The sequence below is a fragment of the Oryzias latipes genome, chromosome 1 (assembly GCF_053564925.1).
Source record: "Oryzias latipes strain Hd-rR chromosome 1, Olatipes_Hd-rR_3.1".
NCBI lineage: Eukaryota > Metazoa > Chordata > Actinopteri > Beloniformes > Adrianichthyidae > Oryzias > Oryzias latipes.
In genome coordinates this window covers 26012831-26031381 of record NC_136237.1, presented here as the reverse complement: position 1 = coordinate 26031381, position 18551 = coordinate 26012831, and the positions used below count along the sequence as shown (strand labels likewise).

The 18551-nt window shown below is 36.7% G+C and overlaps 1 protein-coding gene across 1 annotated transcript; it reads right to left on the bottom strand.

Moving 5' to 3' along the window:
- Nucleotides 1-4930: 4930 nt before the first annotated feature.
- LOC101169409 (microsomal triglyceride transfer protein) lies at nucleotides 4931-17150 on the bottom strand. Its single transcript, XM_004084287.5, has 18 exons — nucleotides 16845-17150; nucleotides 16062-16249; nucleotides 15402-15545; nucleotides 13778-13885; nucleotides 13524-13640; nucleotides 13288-13427; nucleotides 12921-13071; nucleotides 12196-12353; nucleotides 11879-12047; nucleotides 11081-11188; nucleotides 10757-10969; nucleotides 10469-10680; nucleotides 10257-10354; nucleotides 9281-9402; nucleotides 8963-9190; nucleotides 7638-7762; nucleotides 5980-6150; nucleotides 4931-5886 (listed from the first exon to the last, which is right to left on the bottom strand). The coding sequence occupies exons 1-18, from the start codon at nucleotides 16903-16905 to the stop codon at nucleotides 5739-5741; spliced, it is 2661 nt and encodes an 886-aa protein (XP_004084335.3). The 5' UTR covers nucleotides 16906-17150; the 3' UTR covers nucleotides 4931-5738.
- Between the last annotated feature and the right edge of the window lie 1401 nt (nucleotides 17151-18551).

The following is an 18551-nucleotide window of genomic DNA, read 5'->3' as shown; positions in this document are numbered from 1 at the left end:
ATTAGATTCCGGCATTTTCAATTAAAAACAAAAAAAATAGTGCAAGATCAACTTCAAGATTAGGGTCATGGAGAAAGAAAATTTCTGAGTTTTTCTCAGAACTCTGAGATTATAGTCAGAATTTTTTTCTTTCTCCATGGTCCTAATCGTCTTCCGTAGTCAGATGTTACACCACTTTTTTAAAATATGGTTTTAACTTCACAGCACTGATTCAGTTACATATCTAAGCAGAGGGACCATTAGTCTGCAATGAGTGTCAAGTCCTACTAATAAAAAAACTGATGCATTTCAAATGAAAAATTGCAGTAATAAGCACTTAATTAATTAAAAATTTGTTTGAAAAAAATGATTTATGTAAGTGAGTAATGGAGCTACATAACATGTGTATCATGTTGCCACGCAAACGTTCACATAAGATTTCCATGTCACTCGGTGGCTCAGGTTCTACCTTAAGTAAGCTCTTTGTCGTGACTTGCAAAATGCCACTAATTCCTGCTAAATATTTTGTGGGTTTACACTTTAAAGCACACTCCTTATAAGGGACAGGGGAGAGAGAAAATTAAAATATAAGTGAGCAGTTAGAATACACTGAGTTGATCCTGATTAGTGGTTCATGGCCCATTTAAAGTTGAAGCAAAAAGAAGTGCAGATAATTTTCTCCATTTTTCTTTCTGTAATTAAATATGAGCAAATGTGTCCATGGTTGTTTGCGGTGAGCTATGTTCGGCATTCAGGCATTCTGTGAGTACTGTTTGCTGCAAACAGGGTCACAGACTAAACAAGTGTGAAGTGTGACTTTACACACCACGCGGTAATGAAGGTTTTCTGGATTTTATTTTTATTTTTTTTGTGTGTCTGAGAAAACAAAGAAATGTCCTGGCCACAAAGACTCCCCCATTTAAAAAAATGTCTTTAATGACTTTCCCTTGCACAGATACACATTGTCTGTCCTGTTTCCATTTGAAAATACTGCTGGGCTTTATTTGGCATTTTTGTTTCATTTAGGTTTTTTAACCTCTCGTGTAGAAATAAAGACTGCAGTTTTACTATTTCTCTAGTGCATGTGAAAACTATAAAGAAAGGTATGTGGAGCTGCTGGTCAGTCTATGTACTTCATGTATATTTAATCATTTTGCCTCAGTGAGAACTTGTTTTACAGAAATGAACTTCGCATATTTAACTGTTAACAATACTCTTGAAAAGACTATTGTTAACAGTTAAATATGTTTTATCCTTCAAGCTAAGTCATGTTGCAGTATAAGTAGATAGAGGGCTTTGTTTGATTAAGAGTTTAGATAAAACTCCACTGAAGATAAACTCTTTTATTTTATACTTTTAAAAAATTTGAATTTACAAAAAAACAACCAAAACCAAACAGACATTTTTTTAATTAAGTTTTTTTTTCAATATTTTAAGTAGCATAACAATAAATATTACAGTTTTTAAAATCTTTTTTTGATGCAGTGTTAGCTTCTTGATGAAAGCACTTAATGCAATTTACAGTACCACCGAAGTTAAATCCTGTATATGTAGATGATCAGGGGCAATTGATGATTTCTTATAAAAAATGTCATGGATATTTTGCACAGCAGAACAGGTGGTGTTATGTGGTTTAAACCGTCATATAATGCATTATTTATAAATAGCAGACCAGCCCAAGCACATTTCTCATGTTATTTTACAGCATAAAATGACATACGAGATTGTTAGCAATAAAATAAAGCTGATGGCAGGCTGTCATGATATATACAGGTATATAAAATGACAACATTTATGAGCAATGAGTAATTTACACAATATGTCCTAATTCCTTGATGGAATTTTTAGGCCAAAAAAACTGATAATAATAGTATTTTTATATTTAAGAGGGCTGAGTTTAGGTAGAATGAATTGGTTAGAGAGAAGTTAGTGTCTTTGGAACATAAGCTCGTGTTTGAATGACGTGTACTGATGGCTATAAATTCATGCACTGGAGAAGTCTGTTTTAATGACACTGTGGACTGTGACACGTGGCTGCCTCGGAAAAAGTAGGAGGTCAGGATGGAAGTGGAGGGAGGACTTGTCATGAGAAGTGAGTGTAGTGTTTGCACAAAAATGGAATGAAAGTAAGAGTTATGGCGAATGCGTGTTATGTAGACTGATAAGCCTACATATCCTTGTAATAAAGATTCATTTAAAATACAAGCAGTGCCTACATTTTTGTCTATGTTAATCAGTTAAAGGCCTTCTTGAAATAAAAACAGATGTTTGGTTTTTTTTGTTCAAGAGATAGGTGTGGTTTTCATGAAATATGAAGAAGTATTATTTTAACAAACTATATTCTTTAAATTGGAACCACAAGAGAAGGTAAAATCAGAGAAACAGGTAAAATATTAGGTATCCTTTTTCCAATTAAACTTTAGGTTTTTACTGCAAAATCTATCTATGCTCTGACAGTCAATCAATTGTACTTTTTTTTCAATCCTATGTCCTAACTTTAAAAAATAATTTATATTCCTATATATTTGTATGGACTGGTACATGGGAAACCAGGGTTCAAATCCCAGGGTGTGCAATGACCTTCATCCAATGTTGGTCCTTGGGCAAGACCCTTTGCGCCACTGCCTGATGTAGCCACAAGGGGGCCCAAATCTGGGCCTCCCTGTGCCGGTCCCCAGTCTGAATAAAATACATCGTTGTGTCAGGAGGGGCATCCGGCATAAAAAAAAATCTCTACCAGACCACCTGTGGAGATCCCTGAAAGGAATAAGTTGAAAGGCAAACGATAGCATTATATAACATATATTTATTTGTGCACTCAAATGACCTAGTACGCAAAAGTTAGTGTCATTAAAAAGTTAAATGTTGCCCAGGAAAACTTCAAAAAGTTACAGAAATTTAATTTGGTTTGATAATTTTTTGTAAAGGTTTACAGCATTTTGACCCCTCTTGTAGATGGAAACTGTCAAGACTTGGTTGTGAAGGACCCAGATTCAGGAGACTTGCTGACATGACCAGAAAAAAACCACAAAAAAAAAACGAAAACATTACATTTCAAAAGAAAATTAAACACAAGCACCAATACTAACAGGAACTGTTCAATTCCAAATAGGACCAAGCTAAAATGTTCAGTCAATTTTCAATAAAAGTATACGCATATTTTATACATGAAAAGCTTCATCTTGCCAACTTTATTTCGTCTGCTGCATCACATCCATCCCTGCATTCCAGGTCTGCAAAGACTCTGTGCCAACAAAAGTTCCCATCAGGCATGTGGATGCGTGCAAGGTTAGCTTTCGGGTGACACTGAAACATCACCCAACGAGGCTTAAGTTTAACCTGACAGTTTGCTGCTGTGTTGACTTGGTTGCCATGGTTGCCAGGAGACTGGCAGACACTTGTTTGCCCCCAGCTGCTCTCTGTGCTTTCTAAAGAATCTACATTAGGGCCCAGTTGTTGCGCTCGGATGCCAGCAGGGGCTCTGATGTCACAGTTATGACATGGGAAGAGTCAAGATTAATGGCCTCACCTGGACCAAGAAGCAAGTGTCGTATTTAAGCCGGCGAAGAACATTCGGACCTTCAAGACCTCTTAAAACAACCAATGTAAAAGGAACTTATACCTTTCCTTGAGACAGAAGTGGTAATAAAATGTGTACTTTTTGTGCACATTTTAGAATCCTCAACTTTGTTTATATAGTCCAATAACGTAGCAAAAGAGGAACATCGTCCAGAACATTTTTACTGGGGTGAGCAAATCGGGCCTTAGATTTGTTTTACTAAAATTGCAAATTTTATTTATTGTTAAAAAACATAAATCTGTAATATTGTTGTTCAAAATGTTGCCCCACTTTAACCAATGCACAGAATCGTTTAAAATACAAATTAAACTTTTAAATATTTTGTTTAATTCTGCAAGTGGATGCAAAATATTAATTAAAAAAAACACCTCACTTGGTTCACACAGTGCTGCATGTAAAAAGCTGACAGTGAGTCTTTAATTTAAAATAAAAAAGTGGAACGGGGATCACAATTCACAGCACTGCTGCCAAATGCCTGTAGATGTAAACATTCAGGTTTTCAAGCAAAACAGAAGCAAGAATCATTTATCAAATGAGGAAACATGAGGAAATCCCTTTAAAGATCTACTCTGATGTAAATTTTGTTTTTTGTATTTTTAACATCGAGGCATTTTTCTGATGATGGAGGACATATATTAAGAAAATTAAGCTTTAAATTGCATTCCTGAGTATATCTTTGCTTGAATGTGAATCGGGAGCTGTTAGACCTTAAGATTGGTCCACAGCAGAAGAAAAATAGGATAAATGGTATAACTTGGTATACTTGTATAATGCTTTTCTACCTTCCTCGAGGGCCCAAAGCACTTTACAGTCACAGGCCCATTCACCCATTCACACACACATTCACACACTGATGGTGGTTCCACTGCCGAACACTGGCGCCGACCTTCCACCAGAGGCAAGGTGGGGTTCAATGTGTGGGCGGGCAAGGAGGGAATCGAATCTCTTCCGATCAGAGGTCAGGCAGGTTAGGGTTGGAGATGGAATTGTGAGTTAAAAGGGGCCTAGTTTCTAGATGTACATGCTGTTGACTTGTTAGGTACCGCTTTTCTGTTTTTGCAAGGCAAGGATTAGTTTGGGTCATACTCAAAGTTCTAAATATCAATTTGAGTTTTCACCAAATTCAGCAAAATGTTTTGCCAACAAATTAGATAAGAATTGTAGATTGAGATATCATTGAGTCCTTTTTTTTTCCTCCAATGCCTATCTTCCGATAGTTGCACATTGATTGTAGGTCTTAAGGCTTTCCAGAAATTCACACATCCTGTTTCATGAGAAATTTGAGGCTTCCAAGACAATCAGAGTTTGTTTTTTCATTTAAATTATGTCTTTCAAACTAATCCATCTGTTGTAAATTATAGATAGAAAATCTTTATTTAAATGTTATATTTTATTAAGACACAAAAAAGAAGTTTCCAGGGCACATTTATTATCAGGTGATGATAAATATAAAATAAATCTAAAAATAGGGAAACAAAAAGTAATACACTTCAAAATATCTTAAGACAAAGAGCAATTATGGCTATTTGAAAATTAGAGCTAATTCATAGGCTTTACCTTTTTAGATTCAAGTTTCCGTTTCACATCTTGAATAAAGTTAAGACAATATCCACCCATATTCTGTACCCAATCCAATAAAAAAGCAGGATTAAACAAATCATACATCATAAAACAAATGTAGGTGATGTCTGCATTTCTGAGGCTCAAGTTAAGGATATAAACAGTGATCCAGTGGCGGAATAGTGTTCCCACTTCTACAAATGTTACAGCTGAAACCACAGGCATGGTGGCAGATCCAGCATTTTTGTTCATTACAACTTTAGTTTATCGTCTCCAGTGTGAGATTTAAGAAACCCGTTTTTGCTGTAACCTTGCTAAGACTAGTTGCAGTGGTGCTGTTCATGTCCAATACTACACATCAAAATATACATCCTGTATGTGCCCTTTCATAAATACATTTTTTACAGGAACCAATAAAAAGTCAAGGCCAAAAATGTTGAGTTGTAATGACTTAAATACTTGCTGGAATGTAAACATTGCCTGTGTCACATCAAAGAAAATATTTACCACTTTTAATTGGTATTTTTTAACTGCTTGAGTAAAAAAAAAAATGTGAATGTGTTGCTTTAGTCCCTGAAAGCAATAAACGTTTTAGTAGAAATAGTTCATGATGTTCTCTCTACCAGCTGGAGTCAAAAACTCTCTTGCACATGTTTGAGTTTTCCTGATGCAGAGGGAATTCAGAGCCAGAGACGATCAGCCTCCTCTGCTTTCGCAGCTGAGAGCTCTTCCCTGAGGACACGTGCTCGTACTTGGTAAGATATTCCCTAAAAGAAAAAAAGAAAAACAAAGAGTTGGAGATTGACAGTTCATTTAGGAGCAATTGGTGAATTTTTTTTTAAAATATATTTTAACAGTACCTGACTGGGAAGGTAGCTTTGTCCATCTGCATGCACACCAGAAAAGGGTATTCTGAGAACTGGACAGTGGTGATGAAGTCCAACGAAGCCTCAGTTTCGAAGCTGACCTCCATGCCTGCCCTTAAGAAGTCCATGTCCACAGTCACATTGCCAGTAACCACTAACGCGCCCCTAGAATGGCAACCAAAGAGAACTACTGTCAACACATTTGACAACACTTGAGTCATGCATGTTTGTGTCACCTGTTGTTTTTCCTTTTAAAACTTCAAAATTGGCAATGTGAGGTGATCTATTGGTTCAAACCTACATGGTACCTCTGGTACCCAAATAGATCAGATTCCTGTTATTGATAAGTGGGGCAGCAAAGATTTGATCATGTACAAAAAGGAAACAGCAGCCCTTGTGGTATAATATTATATTGTTTTAAAAAATAATGTCATTTAACAAAAATGATGGATGTTTAAACACTTCTGAACAGCAAAACTTTAAAATTCCCAACCTACTTTTTAGAGTATTCAGTTTTCCGAATAATCTTTTTTATTTAAAACCAGGAAAATAAAAAAGCTTGAAATATTATCTTTTGACATGTCAGGTCTTTAGTTGCCATTTTTAATGATCATTTATCTACTCAATTTTTCATGAGACATAGTAAGGTCACTCAGAACAGTCACTCATAATTAGGATTTTTTTTTAAATCTAATTTGTGACTCAACAGCACCAAAAAGTGCAGTGTAGTTTACCTTACTATGCTACTGAGCTTCTTCTCCATGTTTCAATTGAAAGTGCAGAAAATCTAGCCTCTGTCACTTTGTCCAGAGAAACATGCTTTGGAAAAAATGCCTGTGTGGTTTGTTCTGCCTCTATAGATAGCCCGCTCTACTATTATCAGAGTGGAAGAGGTACAACTGTGCTGAGCCATTCACCTGCTTCTGTCATTCTTCTGCACACAAGCGATCTTAAACTCTAATTTGAAGACATGAAAAAAGTTTTTCCGCCGTCTAGAAGTTGGAGTAAATGGGTAAGTAAGTCAAAAATGTGTTTGATCTGTTTCTTTAAGGGACTTTCTCTGAATTTACAACATAGTGCAGCTGGATACCTGGGTAATTTCCAAAATTGGAACAAACAATGAGCCCTACCCGCATTATGGATCAGTCATCTGCAGAAAAACCCAATTTATTTTTTGAATGTGAAAAACCGGCAGCATTACGGCTAAGCCCTGTTTCATTACCAGCTGACATGTGCCGTCTGATTCCAGAATGATGATGTGCTGCAATTTCAACTGCTGCGTGTTGACCGTGACGTATTAAAATAGAGAAAGCAAACACAACTGATGTCACTGTCACACGAGGTGAGGAGGCGTCACTGGAACATCTGAATCAGACGACACTTATAGACCCAGCCGGGTTCCCTTGTGTCCAGCATCAATGATCCTAGCTGGAGCAAAAATAATTTCCCATTTAGTGACTAAGATTATTTTCTGAGAAATATCTGCCCATCAAAAAGACCTTTGACCTGCAAGTATGTTACATCATACAGTACATAGTGTACTTTGGGCAAGATAATCCAACATGTGTGTACATACACATGTTGTCCTGGTTGTTTGTGAAAGCCTTACAGTCACTCACTTAAAATGAATACTGAACGCTTTTGAACCATACCTGTTGTTGACGCTGGTCTTGGACTCCCTGTACCAGAGGCTTATCTCCATCCCTCCAGAAATGTCAATGGCTAACCCTCCTTGAAACTCTGCATTGGCCTTCAGACCAGATTGCAACTGAAGCACCTGCAGAAGGACAGATTGGGAATAAAGCAACACAAACACGTTTTTAAATCATTTTACTTTACAACGGAAAGATAAATGAAATTCAAGAAATGTATTTAGAAAAGTCCTTGTTCAGTGTGCACACATTTCCTCCCGGTCATTACTCAACCTGACAACTGCAATGCAAAACAACTGTTGGTGAAACTGCCACAGACAGCAATGGTGTCAATGTCATGTAATACTTGATGCTGCAAATAATCCAACTTTCCCTGGGGAAATGCAGGATGTTTGAATGTCTGGTTCTCTATTCAGTCTGTAACCCAAGTGATCTCTGCTAGTATAACAAGTACTCTTTAACTATGTAAAGTCTATTTGTTATAGAAGGAGGCAGCCAAACATATCTTTTTTACTTACTGACCTAACTGCAAAAGATTCAACAGAGTTAAGATTTAGTTTTTTTTTTGTGGCTTTGGAGTGAAAAAAAAGTTTATAAGGTTTATTTGCACATTCCATGTTAAACACAAACAGAAATGGCAAGATACATTTTAAAGTTTTGTGTGTGGAATTTAACTTTTTTTTTTGTAATTTTTGCTTTCTCAAATATTTTAGATAATTTTATGAAAATTAAGACCACCTTAAAAATAAAAAATAAATGTCTCATCTGAAATTATTACTTTATTATTGTAAAATATTGACTGTTGTACTCATAATTCTATAAGTTTATTCTTGTAATAGGTTGACAGTTTTTCTTCCTATACAACTTTATTCTTGTAAATTTTTTACTTTTTCTCAAATTACGACTTCTTGCAAAATTATGACTTTTTTCTCTTAATTTAACTTGTAATTTTTTAACTTTTTAAAATAACATTTCGATTTTATTCTTTTAAATTTACAACTTTTATTCTCATAATTTCATATATTTATTCTCATCAAATCCTTTGTTTTTATTTTTATCTTGGCTCTCTTCCTCTGTTGTAATTTTTTTTTCCTATTCTGCTTTGCTGAAAATGACATAAACATTCTCTTGGTAGCTCAGTAAGACTGCCATAAATGTACAGTCAGCTTGTCACTGTTTCGTGTGCAAAAGTCAGATTCAGGTTTAAATAACAGCAAAACATGAGTGCTTAATGAAAAACACAACTTTTTCAGTGAACCTGCAAATGTAAAAAACCCCTTATATGACAACTGTGCTGTCCCGTGTTTTTTTCTCTGTTCTGGTACCTCAGAGTGATCAGTCAGCAGGATCAGTCCCTTCACTACATTCATGGGATCTCCAGTCATGGAGAACATTTTGGCCATGAGGTCGCTATAACCTTTGAAGAAAGTGACAGGGCGAAGCTGAACATCAAACAGTAGAGCTGACATCCCAGCAAACGACTCCAGCTCTTCCTCTCCTTCATCAGGCGTTGCAGCAATGAGGGACTCCAGACCCTGGGCCTCAATCGCCACCTGAGAAACAGGTTTAACAGCCGATGTTTATTACCTTGTGTTGGTGTGCAATTATGCTGTACATTTTTGAGATCTGAATAGTGTGTATACCTGCAATCCATGAAGCATTGCATCTTTACTAGCACCATAAATATTCATGTTGCTTCTTCTCAGGATCCCAGAGCCTGAATACAGGATGTCCAAACTGTATGTGGAGGTTAAGTCGCCCGATCCTGCAAGAAAAGGACTGATTTAACTAATAAAGCAAGAAAAATATACTATTTTGTGTTTTTTAAAAGGAGTGGATTTAGTTGAATTACACTTAAAGCAAACGTTTTTTAAAATAAATTCAGAGACAGTTTTAATGAAGAAATATTGGAAAAGACTTTGTATATCCTAATTAAAAATAAGAAGAGATGGAAAAGTATGTTGTCATTCTATTCTTTGCCAGGCATGTATCGAAGGAATCTTTTCACTTTTATTCTTCACTGGTTTGATTTAGTTTCTTTTATGTTCAAGAACTGGCCCCTGTTTTAGGAGAATCATGTTCTAGTAAGAAGCAAACTCCTGTTTCAAGGAGTTCAAGCAATCTGGTTCAAATGAAAATGTAACTGTGTGCTACTGTGAGTTTATCTGAATTAGTATGTATTCTTTTCCATCTGCATTTGCTTGTATGTGTATGCCAAGACACTTGATTTAAATTTACAAATACATTTACTAAAGTCTAAATTTCAAAATGGCTGGAGGTTATAATTTTTTAAATATATGCAAGTTAGATAAGATCATCTGGACCGGGTATTGAACATTTCAGTCAATGAAGAAGAGTTTATGAGTTTAAATGCAAATTGAAATGATAGTATACAAGATGTTATAAATATTTATATTGCATATTTGAGCATACATTATTTTGTTAAAAGTTATTTATAAGGAATCTACACATAAGGGGACAAAGCTTCATATTTGTATAATTAAACACATGTAGCTTTGCTGTTACCATCTATGTTTAAAATGTTTCCACATTAGTTGCAGAAAAAATGAAAAACTAATGATGTCTATTAAAAAATATTCGTATTCTTTTTTTACTTACGTGCCATGAATCCTGAAAATGCAGAAGATGACCCAACTTTAGAAAAGCGATCATAGTTATGGGAAACCATGTCCTTCAGAGCTTGTCGTATGACCTTACTGCAAAAACACAATATTTTATTATTCACAATGGTCACATTATTGCACATTTTCATTTATGTTCAGCTTCATAACAAAGTAGCTTGTGTTAATTGTCTTTTCCCTCTAGCACACCTTGCAGGAAGCTGGAAGCGAAGATTGTCTTGGATTTTTGACAGCATGTATTTGTTCATTTCATGAGGCAAGTTTCCGATGGACAGGAGCAGATTTTTCACCTCCATGTAGGAGGGGTTGCTGCTGAGAATAACATCAGCAGCAGCGACTCTGACGTTTTTCTCATAGATCCTCTGAGTCTGGTGGTAAATCCTGTTGACTGTCCTTTTGACCTGAAAGAGGGTTTTCCCATTTGTCCAGCTGCTTTCATTCTAAAATTCCTTAAAAGTTAGCTTTACCGTCACTCACCTCGCTGGTTATGAGACTGACGTCATATCTCTGCAGGGCTGTCAGTGCGATGGTGTTGTAAGATCCCACCTCTGACTCAGCATATTTGGTAAAAATTGGAATGGCTTCTGGCAGAAGAGAATTCTTCAGGGCCAGAAGGTAAACCTGGACCTTAGACTCAACTTTTGTGTTGTCCGGCCCCTCTAAGATCATTTTCTTCACCTGTACCACTGTCTGATAGGAAGACATTCAACAGAAAGTCATTTATCTGCTCTTTTCTTGCCAAATTTGGACATGTTATCGGTAAAGGTTGCAAGAAAATAAAAACAGTAATGTGTTCCTCACTGGTAAGTTGCAGCCTCCTTTCAAACAGAGCTTATGGACCAGAGCTCCCATAATGATCACAACGGATTCTTTGATCTCTTCACTGCCAATCTTTCCTTTGGAAATATCCTAAATAAGGGCAGAGAGTAAATCACACATATAAAATCGATAACTAAAAACAATTTAAAGGTAATGCAGTTTAGAATGTGTATACTGTTTTTACAGCAGTTTTTTTCCTAAAACAAAAAAATGCCATGTAAGGGCTTTGAAAGACCCACTCCAGTCGTGTTTTAAACTATATTAAAAGCACTCCCAGTGGTTTTTCAAATTATGATTTGCTAATTTTAGCCGAAAGTTTTCAAAAACTGTTTGTTTTCTGAAAAGTGGCAGTTGTTTATTAGAATTTCGGCTCTCAGTTGTGGGCGGGACATCTGATGCAGAGCAACCCCGCCCCCTTTCACCTCCTTTGTTACTGAGAGCTTGGAGTTTGGAGAGTTTGTGGTCCACTCAGTATATTTTCTATGTCCCAAATAAATTCTTTTTTAAACTGCATTTTTGCGTCTGCTCCTGATTCACAATGATTTAAATAAAGAAATACTCAGAAATACAATTTTAAGCCTAATTTTCTTTGCATGTGTCCTCTATCATCAGAAAAATTCCACAATATCAAATTAAAAAGACGATTTTCACAGCAGTGGGTCTTTAAGAACTGATAAAAAAGTATTTCTAACTTTACCTTGGTTTTTGCATAAAATTTTTAAACTAAGGAATAACGGTAAATTAAAAGGATTAAAACGCAGCATTTTAACACAAACTCACCAGCAAAGCATGAAGCATCCTCTCATTGGGATGGGAGGCAAAGCCACACGCATAAAGAAATCTCTCCTGCAGAACCAGGCCCTTTGCGTCGGTGAAGTTCAGAAACTCAATCATGGCATCCAGAGACTCTGGAGTTTGGGAGGAGGTCACGGCGTCGACCACCTGGGGTCTGATGTCAGCAGAGAGCAATCAAACAAAACAGCGCAGAGATAACAGCATCCATCAACCTGCAGTCTTCGAAGTTTAAACAATTTCAGCTGACAGCACGATGCCAGTAGAAGAAAACATGATATTGCATGAGGTGAGGGATGGTTTACAGAGAAGTCTTGCTGGCACTCTTCAGCACTTTTAGGATCTCGTCCTTGGACGCCTTCCTAATGCTCTGGATCAGGGCCAGGAAGCTGCGAGGAGCCGACGCTTTGGACAGGCTCGCTGGCTCCAGCTGCTTCTGTTCGGCCTGCCAATGCTCAAAAAGCTAAGGGGGGGAATTAAAATGGGACAGGGGATTGGAGGACATATCATCTTCAGTCAGTAATTAAAATACAAAAATTCACAGTATCTGGTTACTAATGTGCAGCTATCAGGAGTAAATTTGTAAATAACTTGAGCAGCTCATCCACACTTTTGTGCAGCCAGTTGGAAATAAGAATGTTTCCTGAAGAAAAAATAGCTATTTTATTAGTGCAACTGCTTAAGCTCCTAGTATACTTATAATAATGATTTAAGTTACATTTTTGCTGTTTTGGGGTTTCTACTGAACAGCAATGTCCATAAGATGATCTACTGAAATGCACTTATGAAATGTAGTCTACACTTCAATTAAATAAAAATTTATAGCTTCCAGGATTAAACCTTAAACATGTTTTTTGCTAATCAAAAATTGGTAATTACACAAAAAAATGTGATAGTTTGTGGGGGGGTTTCAGAAATTTTCAACAATTTACTTTGTCTTTTGCATTTCCTTCAGGCTCCCAAGTGTGGGTATATGACCTAATACACAAATCTGTCTAGGAAAGCAAAAGGGTAAAGAATAAATACACACCGTTGGACAGCCTTTGCACTTTGATTTGACTTTCTCCGCCACAATTCCAACAGCAGCGAGTTTGCCATCAACTGACTTCACAACGCTGGCAACATCTTTCCCAGCAACCTCCGGTGGGCCGGCCTCCTTACCAGTCTTGACGAGGGTTTGCCTAGAAAGGTGATAGACATGTATTTAAAAGATTAATAAGGTATTGAAGGATCCATGAATACTCATTTGTGCAAATCCAACAAGAGGAGGGATTTAAACTACTGTGGAAAAAAAGCAGTGATGGAAATCTATTTTGATAGGTAATTTCTTAGCTGGTTTAGTGCTTAATGGTGGTCTTTTGATAATTTTTTCCTGAAAGATCACAAGTTTTCCCTACCTGGACACAACTTTGGCTGCAGTGGATCTGCGAGCGTTGACAGCCAGTGAGTGCGTTTCTTCAGCCACAGCAGAACGGATAAAACCATCTTCTAGGGTGAACACCGTAACAGAGCTGGACTTCCTGCCCACACCCAACACCTGGAATGGTCATTAGAAAAAAACAAAATTAGCGACTTTTCAAACAAAACATGAAAGAAGAAAAGAATGATAAGTTGGTTTTGGTTTTTGACAAACCTTACTATGTGTGGTAAATCCAGTTTCTGAAGTCTTGCATGCGTCCAGGATCTTGGTTCTTGTGATTTGATCTTTAGCTGCCTGGTACTGGACAGTACATCTTCCAGAAATGTCATTCTGTTAAACAACATTACTAGTTTGATTAGTTGCATTCATTAAAACCTTTCTTTTTCTTTTTATCTCTTAGGTGTCTTAAATCAATTGAGTTATTATCATTCTACAATTATATACAAAGAAAGAAGTATGTAGTTTACCTCAACAACCTTCCCAGTTTGGAGCTGAAATTGCAATAAGCTAGCCAGGCCTCTTTTTAGGTTCTTGATAACTGCAGGTTCTGTCCAGTAAGAGTAAAACGCTTTTGTCTGCAAAGGAGATAATCAATAAAAGCAAGTAGTTTAATCCAACAGCCACAGTTTAAATCAATTATACCACCCTATTCTAAAACAGGGGACAATAAAACTTCATTATCAATTCCTTCCTGAATTGCATTGGTTATTATTCTATTGTGTGCAGGAAAACATTATTTTAACAAACTAGCTTTTGAAATACTTCAAGAACAAGAAATTATTACACTACGCAAACACTTCAATTCCATCAATGGTTTGGTGTTTTGTTAAAAAGTGAAAAATTAGTTTCCAAAGGAATGAATAGAATCCAAACGTTCTGTTATCAAGTAGTTTTTGGGACTAAAGTGATTGAAATTGTAACATTCTCTTGTTTTATTCACTCCACATCAAAATTGGTTAATAAGGCATCCTTAATAGGGTCACGGGACTCCTCTATTACTGCAGTGCAGTCTATGTTTCTAGGTCCTTCTACATTTTTAACAACAGTTCCAGTTAAAACAATCATGCATGCAAGTGAAAACAGCCCATGACAATAAAATTCAGTGTTTTGAAACAAATCTGTGGCTCCTAGTTACATTATCAGCTAGGACCAAAACTGAACCTATAAGAGCCTTTTTCCTCAAATTCTAACACAGAGGAAACCAACGCAGTAACACCAACGGAGACGCAGAGCTTAACGTCACATTGAACCAGACATCAAATCTTTTATAAAATGTCTCCATAAATGATGTTTGAAGTATTTTTTACTGAAAGTAAAAGAAAACCTTGATGCCTCTCCACACATCCAACACCCTTAAAAAACATACATGAAACAACCTGTTGATGGTTAATAAATACTTAAATTGATAAAAATGTGTGTTTCAATCCATTTACAGTGAAAAATACTGATAAGAAAAGATAAACGTTTTTATGAAAGTAATTTTTGCTTTTAAGGTTGAGGTTAACCCAACATTCAGACACAGTAAAGTAAAATATTAACAAACAATTAATCTGACAAAAGGGTTACCAGGCTATTTATTTTGCTTTGCAAAGCTGCAGGTACACTAAAATGCTTACACAAGCACTAACAAAACTCATTTCCTTCATTTTTAGACTAATAGTCACTTATTTCATTTCTCAAACGCAGGTTTGTCTGTCAGGATGAACTGAATTAATCGAAAAACACTGTTATGACACTATAGCGAGCAAACGCAGATGCCGCCCCAACCTCCAGTTATTTTTTTACTGCGACTATTTCAGCTAATAACCCTCTGAACCTTCTGACCTTTGCACAAACACACACACACACAAACATACACATTTCTCCATGGTATTTCCCCTGCCAGCGTCATCACTGCATTAAGAGAAAATAAGTACACTTTCATTATCTGAGCTTCTGATAAAACACTCACTTCCCACCATCCCATTATTTTTTAGAGGCTTCATAATGAGAGCTGGTTAAAAAAACGCTTAGATTTTTGGAAATAACTTATCTTAACTAATCTTTGTGTTCTGATTTTTAATAATCAATTAGAAGTGTTAATGTTCTTACCTTTCCATTTTTCAGATGCACCAGGAAAGGCTTGGTCAGAGCTGCCAGTTTGTTTTTTCCCAAAATGCTTTCAACCGTGGATCCTTGGAGGATGTTTTTCTTCCCTGATCTTGGCGACACGTGATCGATCCTCACGTTTGAGATCTGTTGAGTTGAGCAAAAGTCTTGAATAGCATTGTTTGTGTCTGCAGAAATCTCAGCCCTCCAACCAAACATTACGTTTCTTTTAGCATAATCAGTTAGAAAAAGGCAGAGGTGTGATGTAAAGTGGTGTGAGTGCTAATGTAGCGTTTACACTATTGCGTTTTCCAGGCGCAGGTAAAATCATTAGCATCCTTTTAGCATTGTAAGACATTTAACTTCCAGGAGAGTCCTGCCTATACTTTAGCTTATTTTTAATTATGTATTTTATAAATGAAAATGTTTTAAGCTGCTCAGTGTAAATGAATGGAGACTCTTAAAATCATCACATTACTTTTTGTTCTTTAAAGAATAAAACCTTCAACAGACTTTCAGCTATAAACTGCAATCAAATTTTTAAAAATACAGCAATAGTTTACTCTGTTTGACCTCAATAATGTAATGTTAGATCTATAAACTGTTTCAAAAAACCATTCTAGTTGGCTTTCATCCGTTTTCATTAACTTTCAGCCCACATACAGCCAGTTGAATCAGCTGGTCATCCTTGCTGCTTGGATCCCTCCAGACCAGGTTGATGTTGACCTCAGAGGAGATTTTGTAGCCAGCCCCGCCCTCTTTTGACCCCTTGGCCTTGTCCAGCAGGACCTCAGTGGTGTAGCTGAATTTGTACAGCTGGTTGTTGTGGAGCCGAGGTCCAGCAGCAGCACCTGAAGAAACAAAGGAAAAAGTCCTCTGTTAAAAAAAATGTACCAAACACACATGTGGGCAAAAAAAATCCTTCAAATGTCATTTTGTTTTGAATTTTATCTCAATTCTATCGACTGATGACAAATTTCTCACCTCTACCAGTTAAATAGGGTCATGAAAAACAAGACATTAGGGCAGAAGTGATTCAATCATGAGCCATTTGCTTTAGTGTTCCAGGTGAGGGAGATAAAAGCCCTTCCTGATAGATGAGAGATTCAGCCGTGAGGAGAGGATGACTGACGTGTCATTTTCTGATTTCATCAGTTTCACGTGTAGCTTCAGCTTGCTTCATCAAACAGCAACATTTAGAATTCTCCATAGATCAAAAAGGTAACTACCGATCAAATCCATTCATTTGAGGATTTGAGCCTTTGAAACTGAAAAGTATGGAAGGTTATAGAAGTGAAACCAAGTTTTCCTTAAGATGTATACCAGTTTTTTGTTGAATTACACACGTTTTCTGAAACCTATCAAACACTATGTCATTTCATTAAACCTCCAGCTCTGCTAAATGCTTCCGCACAATGTCCACTAACAAAACAAAAACAAACTTACTTTTGGCAGATGCTGAGACACAGGAGGCAGCACAAAGCAGGAACAGAACCACAGCAAACATTGTAAGCTCTCCCTGCAGCCAGATTGTTCAAACCACGAGAGAGGGTGGCTGGAGGGCTCCAACAAGGCCAAAAAAAAGAGAGGAGCAAAGCGAGTCTGAGCCTCTCCTGTTCCGCTTTATCTGCAGGGAGGGCAGACTCCAAACTCCACGCTCAAGTACTAAGTACGAGATAATGAGCAAATCATTAACGTCCTTCTGCATAGATTTGACCGGAACTGCTGCTATTGATACCAATGACAGTGATTAGTCCGCCTTCAGGTGTCCTCTTTCTTAAAGGTGAGGGGGCGGCATCTGCGTTTGCTTGCAATAGTGTCATAACAGTGTTTTTTGATTAATTCAGTTCATCCTTTCAGACAAACCGGCATTTGAGGAATGAAATAAGTGACTATTAGTCTGACAAACTCCAATGAGACTTGAGAGAAGCAGTTTTTGATCGTTCAATAATGTATCTAAACGTGTCTTGGAGTTACCAGCAGCTGGCAGAGAGACGTCCTCATGTCACGCACCTTTCACCCACTTTCCTCTCCGGATAAACGGTCGGTCTGTCATGTGCTGATTGGAGGAAATCACTAACATTGTCAAAAATAAATAAATAAGCTTGCCAGTCCTGTTGTTAAAATGCATCTTCGAATTTTTAACTATTGTTAACAGTGTATCAAGCAAACACAAGCATTTATACTGTTTATCTTTGGTTGTGACTTGGTGACCTCTCAACCCCTAATTCTTATCTAAATTATTTATTTTATTACAAGTACATCACTTAATGAAAATACAATAAAGCTTTAAGTTATGACAGTTTAAAAAAACACGTGAATACTATACTATAATATTTTTGCCTTATCAAGTAAACATTAATATGAATGGGTGATTAATGATGTTGTCATGCATAGTAGGCATTATTTTAGCACTGCTGTTTATTAAAGAAAACCTGTTTAATATAATTCTACTTTTTTTAAAGAAATGTTGATTAGTCACAGTTTATTGCATGGAAGAATGTGATCAAACAGCCACTAGGTGTCAGTGTTTGTTTCCTGACCCTCTCATAGAAATCTCATCATCTGATAGAAATTCCCATCAGTTTTTTGTGTGAAGACTTCAGAGAGCTATACCTCCAACAGCCTGGAAAATACAATGGTCAAAAGGTAGTGAAGACAATGTGAGCTTTTTGGGGCGGCCGTGGTGCAAAGATAGAGCGGTCGACCTCTGATCGGAAGGCTGCAGGTTCGGTTCCCAGTCTGCAATCCGATGAGTCGAAGTGTCCATGGGCAACACACTGAACCCTACATTGCTCCTGGTGGTTATAAGTTTATGCCAGTGTTCGTTAGCAAAGCTGCTTTCAGTGTGTGAAAGTGTGTGTGCATGGGTGAATGGGAGTGGGACTGTAAAGAGCTTTGGGCCTTCTGAAAAGGCAGTAAGCACTATATAAGTATACACCATTTAAAAACAAATTAACCATTTCTCTGATACTTCATGCATCTTACATTATGATTAATACAATTTAGAGAATTAAAAAGTGTTATTTAGACATCAGAAAAGCCTTTGTGAAAAAATATTTTTTATATCTTAACGATTAGCATCAACAATAAAAAAAACTTGCATTTTACAAGCAAATTTGAGGTATTTTAAACTCAGATACGTCTATTAAG